Source organism: Anabrus simplex, chromosome 9, assembly GCF_040414725.1.
Source record: "Anabrus simplex isolate iqAnaSimp1 chromosome 9, ASM4041472v1, whole genome shotgun sequence".
NCBI lineage: Eukaryota > Metazoa > Arthropoda > Insecta > Orthoptera > Tettigoniidae > Anabrus > Anabrus simplex.
In genome coordinates, this window is record NC_090273.1 from 69,938,423 (window position 1) to 69,955,864 (window position 17,442).

Below are 17,442 nucleotides of genomic sequence, written 5' to 3' on the forward strand. Positions count from 1 at the left end.
GGGAAGGTAAGAGAGAAAGAGACAACATGGTGGAATGATAAAGTGAAAGACAAAGTAAAAGAAGAATGCTTGGAAGGAATATAAAACACAAAAGACTGAAGAGAGTGGAGTGAGATACTTAGAAGCAAAAAACCATAGCTGAAGAAAACTTGGGAAACATTCACCCAGGAAGTAAAGGAAGATTTGAACTGTGGGAGAAAGTTATTTGGAATATTAAGAAACTCTAGGAATGAAACAGTGAACACAGGGTTTGTGAAGAATAAGGAGGAGTAATACTAACAAAAACAGAAGAGATAATGAACAGAGAGAAAGAATATTTCAGTGAACTGCTGAATGTGAGAAACCAGAGATGAGGAGAAGGTGTCCAGGCAGCAGGAATGGAAAAGTAACAGAGGAGGTATCAGATATTACAATGATTAAGACTAAATGAGCAGTTAAAAAGAAGAAGATAGGAAAAGCTGTGGGAATAGATGAAGTAGCCATAGAAATGATCAACGCTGCAGGACCAGCAGGACTTCAGTGGACTAATAGAATACAAAAGCATATATGGAGAGAGAAATGTGCCCGAGGATTCAGAATAGGGAGTTATAATATCAATAGAGTAGAACCTTGATTATACATTCCCGGAAACTCCGGTATCCGGGATTTTCCTTGAAATTACATGGTCCCGCAAACATCCTAATTAAATCACATAAAAATCCTGCATTTTTCGTTCCTCAAAGAAATGATTTCCTGGATCACCCGTCCAGAAATTTCAGTCCCATCAACGCTAAATCCTCGATCAAGTGTTTTTCAAGAAAATGTATCTCACGAAAGGATGGCTATGGCATACCTATGGATCTAGGTGTTAATGCCCATCATTGAGATAATTAGAACAAGTATTGTACTGGAAAAGCGATCGTTGGTGATCTTACATAAGGGGCTATCTTAGCATCGCATTCGGGCGGCATTGTTTGGAGAATCCTTGGAAATCATAAAGCAGAGTGTGGCCATAACAATCAGAAGGAGACCGAGTGCATTTCGACAGCTCTACTTGAACAGTAAAATGAAAATGTTAAAGGTCCACCTTTTCAATACCATGAATGTTTATTGATGTGAATATATATCACATAACATTTAGAGAAGGTTGGTACTAGTTTCGACGTTCATTGCACGGCATCATCAGCCAACAAATCAATTGAGCAAAATGCAACTTATTGAATAGCAATTGATTTGTTGGCTGATGATGACGTGCAATGAGTGTTGAAATTAGTACCAACCTTTTCTAAACGTTATGTGATATATATTCACATCAATAAACATTCATGGTATTGAAAAGGTGGACCTTTAACATTTTCATTTTACTGTAATCCCCGTTCAATATGGAATAAAATTAAGTTTCTAGCTCTACTTGAAGACAGAACAAATTTGGTCAAATGTTTGTACTTGTAAAAGGTTTACATTACCGTATGTTCAGTGTTTGAAGTTTACTTTTTTCTTTGTTTTTCGATTGTATGGCCGAACAGGTTTTCAGCACTTCCCTCAGGGCACTGTATAGTCACTGGGCTTTCAGGCAGGAATAGAAACTGCTCCTTCTTAACACAAATTTAGTATTTTAATACTATCGAATATGATTATGTTGTCAAGACCAGAACAGATGTTGCAAATTATATATACATAAAGCCATTAGAGGTTTTGGGATTGCCTACAACTGTTTTGACCCTAATATAAGACTGGGATTTTTTACATTTTTGTGTTAAAGTGTTATAAAAACTGCAGTTGTTTTATATGCGCATGTTACATTTTAAAAGTTCGTATCATTTCCCACTTGTACTTATACAGTGAGCATGCTTTCCAGCTGAGCTCAAGACCAAGAATACACTGTAATTTCTTAAGTTTTGATGATATTTTTTCTCTTTCCAATTTGATTATGATTAGTGATGGCAAGAACTGAATATTATGCATTCAAGAACTTTTGAGAATCGATACTCACATCCGAAACTGTATTCTCGAGTTCAACATAACATTTGATAGTCGATGTGGGCCTAATTCGTAGGTTACGATCTTCATTTCCGGGTTGACGCTTAACTAATAACATAAAGTTTGAGGGATGTTCCTAATTTTTGCCCACGGTACAAGATTTACATAAACTGACTACGAACAGCATACTGGTGACCAAATTACAATGCAAGATTACGAAAAGGGATTTTGCCATCATGTTGGGTGTTTTTGTATGTAATGTCCTTTATTTTATTACATTAGAGAATGAAAAACTACTTGTGGTCGATTGTTGTTTGGCTTGGCGATACTGGTATTAGATTCTTCAAAGAGTTTGGCTGATCAAAGTTGCTGAAATGAAAGGAGTGTTCATGGGAAAGTGACGAAGTTTGTATTGAATAGGTGGTATTAAAATTACTCCTTGTGTAAACTTTGTGAAGTTTCCCTGTTAAAACTGAATGTAAAGTTTTGAGATTTTTAACTGACATGCTGGTAATTGATGTTTGAAGCCAGTTCTGCGGTCTAACTTGCCTGCCTCTCACTCGGAGGGTCCAATTTCGATTCCTGGCCAGGTCAAGCATTTTTACCTGGATATGAGGGCAGGTTCCAGGTCCACTCAACCTACAATTACCTTTCATTGAGGAGATATTGAATGGTGAGATGGTGATCCCAGTCGAGAGTGCCAGGAATAATGGCCAAGAGGATTTGTCACACTGACCATGAACCACCTCGTAATCTGCAGGCCTTCGGGCTGAGCAACGGTCACTTGGGAGGTGAAAGCCCATTGGGGCTGTAGTTTGGTTTGATTTTGGAGTGTTTGTAAGATCATAATTATACATATTTCATTTCTGTGATGTTTAGCCAAATTGTTGATGGTTCCTTTGTTCCCGGATTTTCAGTTTTCCAATATTTTACTTTTTTTTTTCATTTTTTTTTTCAGTGGTCCCTCCAAAAACGGAGAATTGAGATTCCACTGTATTGAAGAAAAGAGATAAGAAGATGTGCAGTAACTACTGAAGAATCACCATCATTTTACAAGTTGCAAGGATAATGGAAAGCGTATTGGAAAGAAGAATTAAAGTACAGGTGGAAAGTCAGTCTCAAGAGAAACAGTTTGAATTCCGGAGTGGAAGGTCAACCGTGGAACTACTTTTCATTCTGAGACAGTTCATGGAAAACAGCATGGGATAAGGAAAGGATATAATAATATTTATATACTTAGAAAAGGCATATGACAGCATGACACACAGAGATATTGGCAAGAAGGTAACAGCAATGATAAAAGCAATACAGTACTGTATATGATAATTTGCAACTCTGTGAAGACAACAGTGGGTAGATCAGAATGGTTTGGACTTGACAATGGACTAAAACAAGGGAGTGTGCTTCATTATGGTGATGCATGATGTAGTAAAGGCAGCAAGGGAAAATTATAGAGGGAATGATGTGATCTAGGGAGAAGATGAGGAGGCACAACAGCAGCTGAATGTACTGAATAGAAGGACTGAACAATGGGGAGAAGAGCAAGATTAGTAGAGGAAGTAAAAAAGGAAAAAGAGCTATCAAAATAAGAGACAAGGAATTGAAAATAGTAGAAAACTTCAGAAGTGAACTGACAGAAAATGGAATACTGGATGTGGAAATTAGTAGAAGGATACAACTGGGAAGTGTCTTCTACCACAAGGTACGGGGATTAATATGGAATAAAGATGTACCACTGAAGGCTAAAGAAGTAATGTACAAGGGATATTACTTACATATAATGACATATGCAGCAGAAACCAGGACACTGACTCTGAGAGATGGACAAGAGGGGATAGAGTGACAAATGAAGACATATGAAAAGAGCTCAATGTGCAAAAACTAAATGACACACTTGAACAGAACAGATTGAGATGGTTTGGATATGTCAAACAGATGAAAGAAGAACAAGACAAACACTGAAAAGACAGATGACAGGGCAGAGAGGACGAGGAAGAACAAGATTATGAAGGATGGACTTTGAAGAAGAGCGTAAGACAACAGAACGTGGACTGGAATACAGTGTTGGATGAGGAATTGTGGAGAGGAACTATATTTGCCCCATCTGATGTCACTTGGTAAAGGGGAAACGATGATGAGAGTATCTCTGGGATGGCCAGTCATTAATGGCAATGTAGTATATGACGTGTACCTTTTCTGCAGAGCGGCCAAAGCCATAAATATCTTCTGCCTTGTGAAACCTCTCTCGTTCAACTTCTGTTGTTTGCTCGACCTAGAAGGAATAATTTATTTTCACAATTCATTTCCATGATTTGTTGCATGTATGAGTATAGGACAAACTAAATTTATTTGGACTTATATAAGACAAACGTTGTTAAATGTTACTTACTCTTGCATTATTGCTAGGATATTTCATGGCAATGGGTTGTGTATCAAAAGGTTCGTACTCTTTCTCTTTTGCAGGAGTTTCCATCTGGAAGAGATGAACATACCGTGAGTAAATTAATCTTTGGCGTATGTAACAAGGTATTCATCAGGGGTAACTCTGCAAAGATTCTGTCAGTTTATTGCCAATTTTTTCACTCAAGGTAGTGCAGTCTATGTTGCATGCGAAAAAAAAAAAAAACCACCACAAACTTTGACTGTAAATATAAAGTCTCACAAGTATTTCAGTTAGTGGCATTTTATAATGCTATCCTTCCTAAATAACTACCCATTCGCCATGCACTTCTAAAGTAATCTGTTTTTACTCAGCAGGTGTTAGTTTGTGAGTTTTATGAGTATGTTTAGTGGCTGTTGAGATGTCTGAATATTACAAGCACTTCTGCTTCAAAGTAGGGAAAGTTTTAATGGAGACACACAGAAGTGTGGGAAAAAAATTTGACGAGAGTCAAGAAAGTGTGGCAGGTCAGGTCGAATGTAAAAGTGCCGTAGAGGGTCTGTTTTGACACCAGTGGTGTTGTGGGCCGTGAATATCTCCCGAGGGTCAAACGATATTATCTTGAGGCCTTAAAATATTTGAGATAAAGGACCAGTCTTGAGGAAAAAACAACTCCTGGAGTTTCCACGATGATAACATGCCAGCTCACATATCCCCGCTGAATCATAAATTTCTGACAAAAACAAAGATACCTTTGCCACCCACTCTATACTCCATCTGATATAACTTGGGGGATAAAGTAAACACAACAAAGAAAAAAAAAAAACCTTGGGAAATGAGTTGGTCTAGCCTACCTTTTGGTAAAGCATTACAAATATTTTGTATGCATAATGTTATTTCCACACAAATGTTTTATGTATGTCATCTAGACCTGTTTAGCTCCACTTTCCACTTCAAAAACCGGTTAGGATCCAATTCTTACTCAATATTTGTGCATTGAAGTATATTTTGAAAGTGGTGTAGTTTCAACAGTGGAACAGTCATTGTATTATTTAGATGCGGCTCATTTAACGAACATCCAACCCACATGCGGGAATAGCTTTTCTGTTTACTGCTGTGTGCTGGTGTTCATGACGTGCTAGTGAATTTGATTCAAGCCTTTCCTTGTTAATACAGTATTTAGTAATATAGCATTATTTATGACGTTGGTAGTTAGTCTTTGTTTTGGTGTTCAGGACTTAGTTTATTGTTGTAAGTGCAACGCTTTATAAGCCTTGACTTCAAAACCTCACCTTTCATTCACAGTTCGCTCCATGCTATCAAACAAAACATATCCACAAAAGTTAGGATGATGATATGTAAATAATTAGGTCTTCAACTATTGTAGTCCATTTATAACCTGTGCTGGATCACTGCTTGTACTACAAAACCTCAATTTTCATTCACTATTCATCCTATCTTATTACCACACACAATATTTTTACCCGAGTTGGCATGCTAATAAGGCCTATAAAACTAGCACCGTCTCTTGCGACCTGACCACTGCTTGCACTTAACACATCCTCAGTTTGCATCTTCATTTGTTCAATCTTATGAAAATGAAAATCCACAGCCTTTTTCCAGTCATTCGACTGGGTCAGGAATGGAATGAAGCCCCATCTAGCGGCAAGAATAGGAAGTGTGCCGGCTGCCGAAGCCAGTCGCACTCCTCTGGGGCAATGATTAATGACTGATGGATGAAATGAAATGTTAATGGAGAGTGTTGCTGGAATGAAAGATGACAGGGAAAACCAGAGGACCCAGAAAAAAAGCTGTCCTGCCTCTGCTTTGTCCAGCACAAATCTCACATGGAGTGACCAGGTTTTGAACCACGGTATCCAGCAGTGAGAGGCTGGCTCACTGCCGTCTGAGCTCATTTGTTCAATGTTATCATTACACAAAATATTTAAGAAAAATTAATTATTATATTACCCTTCAGGGAAGGGGAAACATTTTGTAATTACTTGTCTGGCTTCAAGGCTAACTGTTTAGCATGCTTGCCTTTGGTCCAAGAGGTTCTGGGTTCGATTCCTGGATGGGTTGGGGAGCTGGGAGCTGGGTGTTTGTGCTGTATTTCACATTAGATTTCATCTTAGGTAGGGCCCCATCCTCACCGACATGCAGGAAAGACCTACACCAGGTCACCTGCATCTCTGGAAGCCACACACCATTATTATTACTCATACCAGCAATGATAAAGGTTTCATGAAAAGAGAGGTACTATGTTTCAAACGTAACTCCATGAAGGACGTTCTACAAGGATATGTATTTGAAGAATGCTTTGTTAATATGTATTCTTTCTCATCTTGAGCCCAATTTGCCTTACAAATAGGTTAGAATTGAGAAACTTCTGAGCCAATTATGAAAAGGGGATATAATTAAGTATTTGGATGGGAAGGGAATCTTTTACAAACTGAACCACATCAAGTCCAAACTTCTTTGATGCCATTCGCAGCGTATTAGGGACTTGTGCGTCTATCGGGTAGATGATATCCTCGCCACTATGGCAAACTCATAAAAGTGATGCACTAGGAAACTTGCAGTTCTGAAGTTTTGGTCTAGATATCATTGTTTACATAATGTCTACCCTCTGACAAAGTCGCACATCTGCAGCTCATTCTGTATGGCTAACACAGAAAACCAATCATTAAATATAAAAAATGATTTGACATAAGTAACTAAAACTTCTTTCAGCTCTCCTAATTTTTTGACAATTTGCACATTTGTCAGTTTGCTAGAGGGGAAGGCAAGTTTTAAGATAACTCCTGTAACATTGTTTACTGTATGTTTGCAGCCAAATAAAGGGCACTGTGGTGCATACTACCAAAATTTTCATCCTTGCAGAAGAAAGAAAGCTGTTACTTGAAGGAATTAAATAAATGATTGCTCAACATTGAGAAATGTGTTTGAACTTGTCATCAAGATGGAAGAAAAAATCAATGTAGGATCTAAATCGGTTAATGGAGGATGCCACGGAATAGATCATAATACATACGAACAACTTTAACAGTGATTACGGCACTATGAACGCAATTGAGTACCTAACCTATCTTTAATCCAGCAATTAAATTGGTGGCTACATCAATCTCCAGAATTATATTACATATTTTCTTGGTTGATTCTGGTGATTGTTTAAATGTATCCTTTTGCTAAATGTTATTTACGGGTTATTCAAACTATCTATCAATCTTGCTTTTTCCTGACTGATGTTTTTATATGGGCAGTACTGCAATGCGCATGTGTTTAGAATTATTATTGTTGACTTCCAGATCATTTAAGATAGGGTATAGTCACCTGACCTAGCCCTGGTATTTTTTTTCTATTCGTCAAACTGAAATTCACCCTGACAGGATGATGATTTACGATAACTGAATAGATCAAACTGAAATCATAAGCAGAACTGTGCATGATCCACCAAATCGCCTATCAGGACTGCTTCCATAAGTGGAATTGGCATTTGGAGTGTTGTATTAATACAGGAGGGGAGACAAATGTAACTGGACAGCAGGTAAGCCCTCTAAAGTTATTTTCAAAGTTCAGTTATTTTCGAACAAGTGTTGTACTACTGCTATTAATTTGGGCACCTTTTATACGTTACTCTCTACCTAGATACCACATCTCCTCTCAACGCAGTGAGGCATACAGTCTAAAACCTGCCAAGATAACAACTGCTGCTCAGCCAGATGGCCTGCAAATATTGGAGCATCACCTGTTCAGAGTAACATCCTCCGCAGAAGAGATTTTTACTTTTTAATTTCTTATACTGGATCTACTGTCCCTAACATTAGACAGCTTCTCAGTTAAAATTATGAAGACATGCGAACCTAGTTCTGATCTTCTAACCGGGATTAAAACCCTCGTATGAACTGGTAATTCAACCCTCGGACTCCAGGTTAAGAGACATATGTGGCTGGCACATGCAGAAATTTCATTCAGTATATCAATTCTTATTGCCACTCACACAGTTCTCAGAAACTGATACTAATCCCTTTAACTTCTACTGTGAAAAGTACTTAACCTTTTGCATTCTTATGTCAGAAATGTTCCAATAACGCAACCTCATAAAAAAATATCTAATATCTTGTGTATAAAGTAGCGATAGCTAGATTTTCCCAGTCAAGAGTAGCCACTGAACAGAAAGCCTCACACCATTTACCCAGACACTCAGAAGATTTTGACGGATATAGTAAATGACAGAACAAAGAAGGACAAAGAAAATCTGCTGTTCCAAAATATTTTTATTGAAATTAGGCCTTTGAGATGAGCTATACAGAGAGGAACAGTGATTAAGGGAAACATACCCACAAACTTTGCATTCAGTTTGAATAATATAGAGAGAGGAATGTGAAAAGAAACATTTATTTCTCTAGGTTTGATTTGCCCCACTATCTCCCGGATGCAAGCTCACAGCCAGGTGCCCCTAATTGCACTACCAACTCGCCCGGTGCAGATAGGTACTGTGGCGATGATGGGATAGGAGAGGGCTAGGAGTGGTGGAAAGGAAGTGGCCGTGGACTTAATTAAGGTACAGTTGCAGCATTTGTCTAGTATGAAAATGAAAAATCATGGAAAACCATCTTTGGGGATGCCGACAGTGGGGTTCGAACCCGCTATCTCCCCAAATGCAAGCTCAAAGCTGCACGTCCCTAACCATGCAGCTAACATGCTTGGTATACTATTGTGTGTTCCTTTCCATGTTCCTGTCTTTAAATTATTTGATTTGACACTTAATAACACTAACTACTTTTACGGTTTTTGGAGATGCCAAAGTGGCAAAATTTAGTCCTGCAGGAGTTCTTTTATATATCAGTAAATCTATTAACATGAGGCTGACTTATTTGAGCACCTTCAAATATCACTGATCTGAACCAGGATGGGCTGGCGACTTGACATTTACTTGAGTTTGAGATTAGGATAAAAGTATAGCCTTATATTTATCAGCACACTTCTTTATAGCAGTGAAGTCTGGACAACCTTTGCTAGACACAAGAAAGAGATTTACGGCTTTCAACTCAGCTGTCTTTGGAGGATCCTCCAGATTTCATACAGAGGCAGGGTGCCCATCACCGAAGTCCTGCAGCATGCCCGTGTCTGCAGTATATATGACTTGCTGTCACACATGACTTAGATGAATTGGGTCATGTCAGACACATGGACCCCAAGTAAATATCGAAGGCCTTATTGTATAGTGAGTCATACAAAGGTATGAAGCCCCACACGTTCGTTTCAAAGACATATGTAAGGGAAATTTGTATTCTTAATCTGCTCTAACTACAGAAGTGACTGCCACTCTACAGTGCGACTTGTCAGCCACTAAAGACACTGTTGAAACTGAACCAGAGAACTACACCATTGCCCTATGAGGATGGACAGTTGCCATTCATAGCCCTAAGATTAAATTCTCTTTAGAACCAAGACTAGATAAAGTGAAGAAATTTACTTTCTTTCTTAACACATAATGGTGTAGATAACTCAGATTTAGTATATTTCACTGGTCCCTTGTGACAAACGTTGCACAAATGTGTACCTTCAATATTTATATTGAATTATGATCACTTTTGATGTATCATTTAAACAATTTTGTAATGAATGCAGCTATCAAACAGGAAGATGAGAGAAGAAATAGCAATACATGCATTTAGTCTCCCAGAAAAATAAATTACATATACGTTCCTGGTAGAAAGTTCGAGGTCAAAGGGATTTTTAGTACGAAATGTGTCATCATAGTTTTCAGCTGATAGATCCATCTGGAAGAGATAATTTATCTTAATTTTTACTCTTTCAATAATAGAATATTTTTGAGCTAGAAAGTTCAATAACTACATACCCTTCAGAACAACAAACACCACCTACAAAGTCTTCCATCACAGTTGAGTTTAAAAGTTAGCTACTGGCAACGCAATTCATTACACAAAAATATTTATAACTAATAAACAAGTGACAGATTAAGTCATGTACAGAAAGACAGGAGCATGAAAAAAAAATAGATAAGAAGATAACGGTCAGCAACAATAGAGGGAGCAAAAGAAAGAGGAGATAAGGATAAACATGACAGCATTAGAGGACTTTTTTTTACAAGTTGCTTTACGTCGCACTGACACAGATAGGTCTTATGGCGACAAAAGGACAGGAAAGGGCCAGAAGTGGGAGTGGCCTTAATTAAGGTACAGCCCCAGCATTTGCCTGGTGTGAAAATGAGAAACCACAGAAAACCATCTTCAGGGTTGCCGATAGTGGGGTTCGAACTCAATATCTCCCGAATACTGGATGTTGATTAGATGACAAGGACAACTGTTCCATTTATATATACTAATATCTTCAAATAGATAAGCTCTCTCCTCATCAATCCCTGTTCATTTACACTGATTTCTCCTCAGCCACACTAAGCTCATTTGTGTTTTCCAGCTTCATAAGAAAGATGGCTTTCAATATTCATTGAGGGGCCATTTTGTCAGAACCTTATCCCAATGTGAAAAGTGTAGGATAAAAGGAAAGCCAAGCAAAAGCAGGGAAAGCGAGGAGACAAAATGGTAATGATGAATTCAGGTGGTAAAACACTAGTACAGAATATTTGTGAATAATCCCTGCATATTTTTTTCAAAATCTGCTGGCAAAAAGATGGGGTGCGGATTGTATTTGTGTACTGTTCATACTTTTTCTGCCACAAGTGAGGCAAAGGCTGTTGACTAACTAGAGAAAGAGCCAGGGATAGAGGAAATGGCTGGATAAATGATATGTCCAGGCATAATGTTGTGTTAATTATACAGTCCACTTAGATGAGGTGACTAATACTAGTGAAATACTGAAATTTACCTACGATGACAAAGATATTCACATATTACAAAAGTAGAAAACTAGAAAATTAGCTGGAATTGATAATATTTCTGGAATACTGAACTTTCATGATTACTGTTTGCACGAAGGAACTATGCCCGATGAATGACGTGTTGTTATAGTATCTGTGTACCAAGGAAATGAAAATATACAGTAGTGTGCAAATTAATTTAAACAAGATACAGGAAAGTTTTATCATAACAAAAGTTGTAAAAACTACTGAAAATCAGTTCTGCAATTACAGAAAGTCATACTTTAATACTTTATTGAGCTTTCTTGTTCAAAACAGTACGGACACATTTTGGCATGGATTAGATCAATTTTTTGCAAATATTCTTGATCCCTTCGTCATGAAACCACACCTTGATAAGTGAACATGGCATGCTTACTTTCTTTTGTCTATCCAGTTACACCATTCTCTTCTTACAAATTGCCCATAAATTTTTAATGGGGTTGATATCAGATGAGTCGCTGGGCCAAAAATTGTCTTAGAAAAATTTGTTGATCTTTTTTGATGTGTGGCATGGTGCAAAATCTTGTCGAAAAACGCATTCACCATCTGGAGAGAGCTTTTATAAATCAGACACCACCTTCCTCCAAAGCATTTCTATGTACTGGTCGTTGTTCATCATACCCTTGGCTCCTTGTAGGTAAAACATTCCCAGAACATCACTTTTTGAGGGTGTTTTTAAGTGCTTGTTGAATATGAGCCAGTGACGCTTTCAGTGATGTTACTTTATGCACATAAGGAACATGCAGGCCACAAACTTTGAAATGGTTTTCATCTGAAATATGACATTCCTCCAATCTCCATAGACCAGTCTCAATGAAGTTAATCCCATATCAATCGCTTTTTGCACATAGCATCCATCAGAAATTGCTTCCTTGCTTGTCTGCTGCTCTATACCTCTCCCAGTTGTATTTGAGAAACAAATAAGAATAATTTCAGGGAATATTAACTGAATTTCAAAAAATTTTCTGAATGAATTTTAGCATTTAAGGCCTACAATGAGTGGCCAAGTCATGGGAACGGGTGTTCCATTAGAAAATGTGCCGTGTAGACCCCTGAGTATTGCGGCTAGCTGCAGCGCAGCTGAGCAGTCTGTCACAGACACCAGAGTCATGAAGATGGCAACACGTTGTGAGTTAACCAACTTCGAATGTGGTATGATCATTAGCATACAGTCATAGCGCTGCGGAGATTACATGCGAATTCGGGTTTCCAAGGTAGATGGTGTTGAGGGTGGATCTTCAATATCGCAGAGAGAATGTTATCACCCATGTAAACTGCCACACGGGAAGACCACAGATCTTTAATGAACGGTCATCATGTCGCCTCCGCAAAACCATACTGGGTGCTCAACGGGTTATTGTGAGTCAGATCTCACTCAGTTGAATGATGGGAGTCAGGAACCCTTTTCTACCATGACTATAAGGAGGCAACTGCACCACATAGGCTTCACCAGCCGACGACCAACTAGTGTTCTTTTGCTGACACCTCGACACAGAGCTCAACGACATGCATCGGCTAGCAAACATCGTCAATGGACCATGGCACATTGGTGGCGTGTCAACAAGGTTGTGTCCAGGCGGGAGGTGGCTAAGTTCTGGTCTGGGCGGTGTTCTCATAGTTGCAATTAGGCCCCATTGTCCAGCTGCAGGAAGCACCGACAGGTGCACGTTATGTGGACATTCTTTCAGACCATCTGCATCCCTTTCTGGCTTTCAAGTAAACTCATGGAGATGCCATGTTTCAACAGGACAAGGCACAATGTGACTGCTCTGTGATGCATGCAGGTGGTTGGAGGAGCACTCCAGTGAAGTTATGACCATGGACTGGATCTCCAGATCTCCCGATCTTAATCCAATCGAGCATTTATGCAATGCTGTTGATACTGGTGTACACTCCATGAACCCCGCACCAACTACTGAAGACCAATTGTGCAAGATGCATGGGTCCAGATCCCTCCAGAACAATTCCAACACCTTGCAGGTCATTGCCTTGCTATATTGCAGCTGATTTGAGAGCTCGCGGAGGAGCAACTCGTTAACATCATGTTCAGTGTCTTCCCATGACTTTTAGCCACTCAGTGTATATTCCTTCATGAAGGCTGAATTATGATAAATTGGGTAGCTCATACAGTAGGATGAAGTATGTTATAAAAAAAGTAAATTGTTGTCATAGTAATGGAATGAATTGTTTTTTGAATTACACACAACAATTTAGAAATAAAAATGACCTTTGCTAAAGCAAAATAGATAAATCTAAACTACAATTATTGATACGTTCTGAAAACCAACTGAATAATATCTAGTGCAGTTAATAAGGTCATGGACAGGCCACATGGTGTTGCAGTTGTTCGCTACAGCAGATCTTGCTAGCAAAATATTCAGATGACGGGGCTAAATTCAGTGACAGTGACAGAACGGGTCAAAAGCCAAGGTGGTGATTTTTTAAAAAATCATTAGAAATTGTGCACATGGAATTCATACCATAAGGAGCAATTATAAACAAGAACAGCTTCAAGGAGATCTTCACTGTCTAGTTTATTCTTTGTGAGAGGTGGCACAGGAAGAACTCATGACTGCTTCATGACAATGCCCTGCAGATTGCTCCATGTTTGTCCAAAGTTGTCACCATTTTTCCAAACTCTCCTTTACAGCACAGATCTCACGCCATGGGATTTCTATCTCATTCCCTACTTGAAAGCAAACTTACATGAACATAGCTATCATTCTGCAGAACAGATCATCACTGACAAAAGAGCAGCAGTACAGAAACTTCCTGCCAATAACTTTCAGAAGTGTATCCAACAGCAATATCAATGCTGGCAGATGTGTATAGTGACTATTTTGTGGTACAATGTGGAGCTGTGTAATTGTATACCATGTTGTGTGGCAATTAGACGCATAGGAGCACAAACTTATTGACTGCAGTAGCATGAAATAAAACTGATAATTTTTTTAATAAAATAGGAAGAGGTTTAGATCAAATAAGGAAAGAGAACAATAACCAAAAGGAAGAAGCTTGGAAGAGATACAACTTGAGAAGCCACACTTTATTCAAGGAACTGTTGAGAGAAGGAAGAAAAGAGGATGTAGGAGGGCAAAATTCATCAACAAACTGAACGAAGGAAGCTACTAGAACATGAAAAGGAAAGCAAAAGTTAGAGAACAACAGATGAAGACATAGCACACTGGACATGCAACTGTTCAGAACACTGATACTGTGATGATGATGATGACGATGATGAAGATGATGATTATGATCAATCACAAATGCTCTTAAAATACAAGATTCATTTGGAGTACCATATGTAAAACACTAAGAAAAACTTACATTTACATCATTGGGAGACTGGCCTACATCAAAGTGTTCATCATATCTGTCTTTATGCTTTCGGATTTCACGAGATATCCCCAACTGAAAAAAATAAAAAATATCAATTTAATTTTTCTTTATTACTTTCACTTGAAATACAATAGCATGTTAAAAATGTAAGTATGACTTCTCCATCCTTCCACCATGTACATAAAAATTTGGGTCCATGCCAAAATCATCCTGCATATTTTCTCCTAAGAATACAGTATCTTGCTCATAGTTGGTGTCCAAGTGCATAGAATGATGGTGACTAAATAAAAATTATACGAAGTTATTAAAGATTTCTCGTAAATGACATACAGCCCCTTCCCACAACACTGGAGCTTTAGCCCTGATTAGCTCTGCCCTGTCAAGTGACCACTACTGAGCCCCAAGGCCTACAGATTATGAGGTTACATGAGGTAAGCACGACAAATCCTCTCATCTGTTATTCTTGATTTTTGAGAACAGGGCACTATCTCATCACCTCAAGGCTCATCGATATTGTTTTAGACCTCAAATCCAGCCATCAGATCAAGACAAAACATCCTGACCTGGCTGGGTTTCCAATTCCAGGCCTACATATAAGAGGCAGCCTTGCTACACCTGGACAGCATGACTGCCATTAATGTTCTTGAGAGAAGAAAAAAAAAGGAAGCAATATTTTCAAGCTGCTCCTTGTACTCTGCTTTTAGCTTGGATGAGATGTATAAAAAGCTTTCCACCTTTAGTTTAATTATTTTCTATTTGTTTGTCCAAATGTGTCTTTGTTTGTGGAAGTACCATACAATATCTACCACAGTAGTTGGAATGAAAGTTGGTATTACAGTGGAAGGCATTCTAAGCTGCAAATGTTTACAATATTCCTAAGTAGATAGGGTTTTACAGGCAGCTGTTGTTTTTATACATATATTCTCTCTCTTTTTTTGATTTTAACCCACATATATTGGAGTCATCCTGGACCTAGAGAAAGCTTTTGATAGATTCCCAATTGATCTGATCTGGAAAGATCTTCAGAACCATGATATTCCAGAAATATATGTGAGTGAAATCCAGCTTCTCTATTAAAATGTTTCAATTATAATCCGGTATCCAACTAAAATCACTGTTGGCATTTATCAAGGTTCAGCCCTCTCTCCACTACTGTTCATTATATGCATGTACACACTCAATGCAGCTTGGCTCAAGTGGAGATAAGTCTCTGGTGTTCCTAAGACAACAAGAAGTCCAAACATCTGAAGGCAGAAGTTTTTAAGCACTCTACAGAACAGAATGCTGATCTTTAATAAGGATAGACCATCCACATGATGGAGAAGAATATGCTGCAATAGTCCCTTTGACTGACTTTCAATAACCATATGTCAAGGCTCGTTTTACCCCAACTGTGTAAAAGCAAGAAAGTCCTACTCTGGTGGCACAGTCACGTTATGAGATGAGACGACGATTCTGTGGCAAAACAGCGCTCCAACTCCATCCTGTTGGATGTCAACCCTGTGGTAGAGCAACAAAGAGAATGACATTTAGCATACGGCATAACAGGCACAATATGGATCTCAATACTAAAGACGTCCACAACAGAGCTCTGCAGAAGAGTTGTAGCAGAACAGCAGATCCCGTGTAATGGAGAAAATTCTGGGGAAAAAGAAGGTGGTGAGGTCAGCTTGCCTTCTGTTTCCTTTTTATTCTCCTTTTGATGACTATATCACTGAGAGACAGCATTGCCACATATCCCTGACAACTTCATCATCCACCTTACCTCCAAAAGAGTTAAATTTTAGAAAGTTATTAGATTAGATAGATTATTAGATAAGTTATTAGATAAAATAATCTAAACTTTCTTTTCGTTTGATGAATTTTGTAATCATACAAGCTAGTAGTGATAACTGCATAAAAGTGTTCTTGATATTTTTCACATTGTAAAGAAGAAGTAATCATTTATATAACTACATGATTGTACTGAGAGTGGTTTACTCCTGAGGTATTCCAAAAAAATGCTCAGACTGTAACTTACATCAAGTCCCAGTGTACCTACCTATATACTAGTTCTAATAATTGCAGTAGCAGTACAAATAATAAGATCCATCATCAGACAATTTTGACATGGTCAAGTACATGGGGATGATGGTCTACAATTAAAACTAAAGAAAAATTCACAGGACTCATTTGGATCAACGTATGTGGAACATTAACGATAACCTACATTTACAAGTTTGGAGGACCGATCCAGAGCATTCTGTGGGAACTCTGCTGGTGTCATGTACTGGGTACAAATTTTTTTTCTTTAATACCTACACTTGAAATACAACAGCATGCTAAAAATTTAAGTATGGCTTCTATGTCATTCAGTGATATACATCATCCAATTGAACCATCTCGCTCTCCTCCCCAAATTTCTAACTGACCTCACACATCTCGTCCCCTTCCCCGGCCAGCTCCTCCTTTCCATCCACCGAGTCCACAAATCCGTTTTTACTCTCCTCCACCCAGTTTCTCTTCCCCAATACCACCTCCATCAAACCCCTCCATATTTTACTCACTTCTCTGCATAACTTCTCTTGTAATCTTTCACATCCTAGCCCTTTACCTTAACCATAGCACAAAAACCTCCTTCGTCCCCCGGCCTTTTGCATCATCCCTCTACAAACTTGTAAATCTGTGCACCATCTCTTGTAACATTCTGTAACCTTTAATGTTAATAAATGTCTAAATACACTACACCTATTCTTGAACGATGTCATCTGTGGATAAGAGTGGGTCCACTCCACATATGACGCAGGTGCAATTGAGTGATGGTGGTGGCGTTGTGTCGGTAGCAGTTTCAGTTGCTTGATGTTGGCTGGATTGGGTAGCGGTGGAAGGCATGGGGAGA

The 17,442-nt window shown here is 38.6% G+C and overlaps 1 protein-coding gene across 1 annotated transcript in view; it reads right to left on the reverse strand.

Moving 5' to 3' along the window:
- LOC136880867 (myosin-3) overlaps positions 1-17,442 on the reverse strand; it is a 299,781-nt gene that overhangs the window by 102,131 nt on the left and 180,208 nt on the right. Inside the window, exons 24-26 of the mRNA XM_067153408.2 lie at positions 14,553-14,636; positions 4,349-4,432; positions 4,151-4,231 (exon numbers count right to left, since the gene is read on the reverse strand). Of these exons, the coding sequence (XP_067009509.2) occupies positions 4,151-4,231; positions 4,349-4,432; positions 14,553-14,636 (249 nt within the window). The remainder of the gene's footprint in view (positions 1-4,150; positions 4,232-4,348; positions 4,433-14,552; positions 14,637-17,442) is intronic.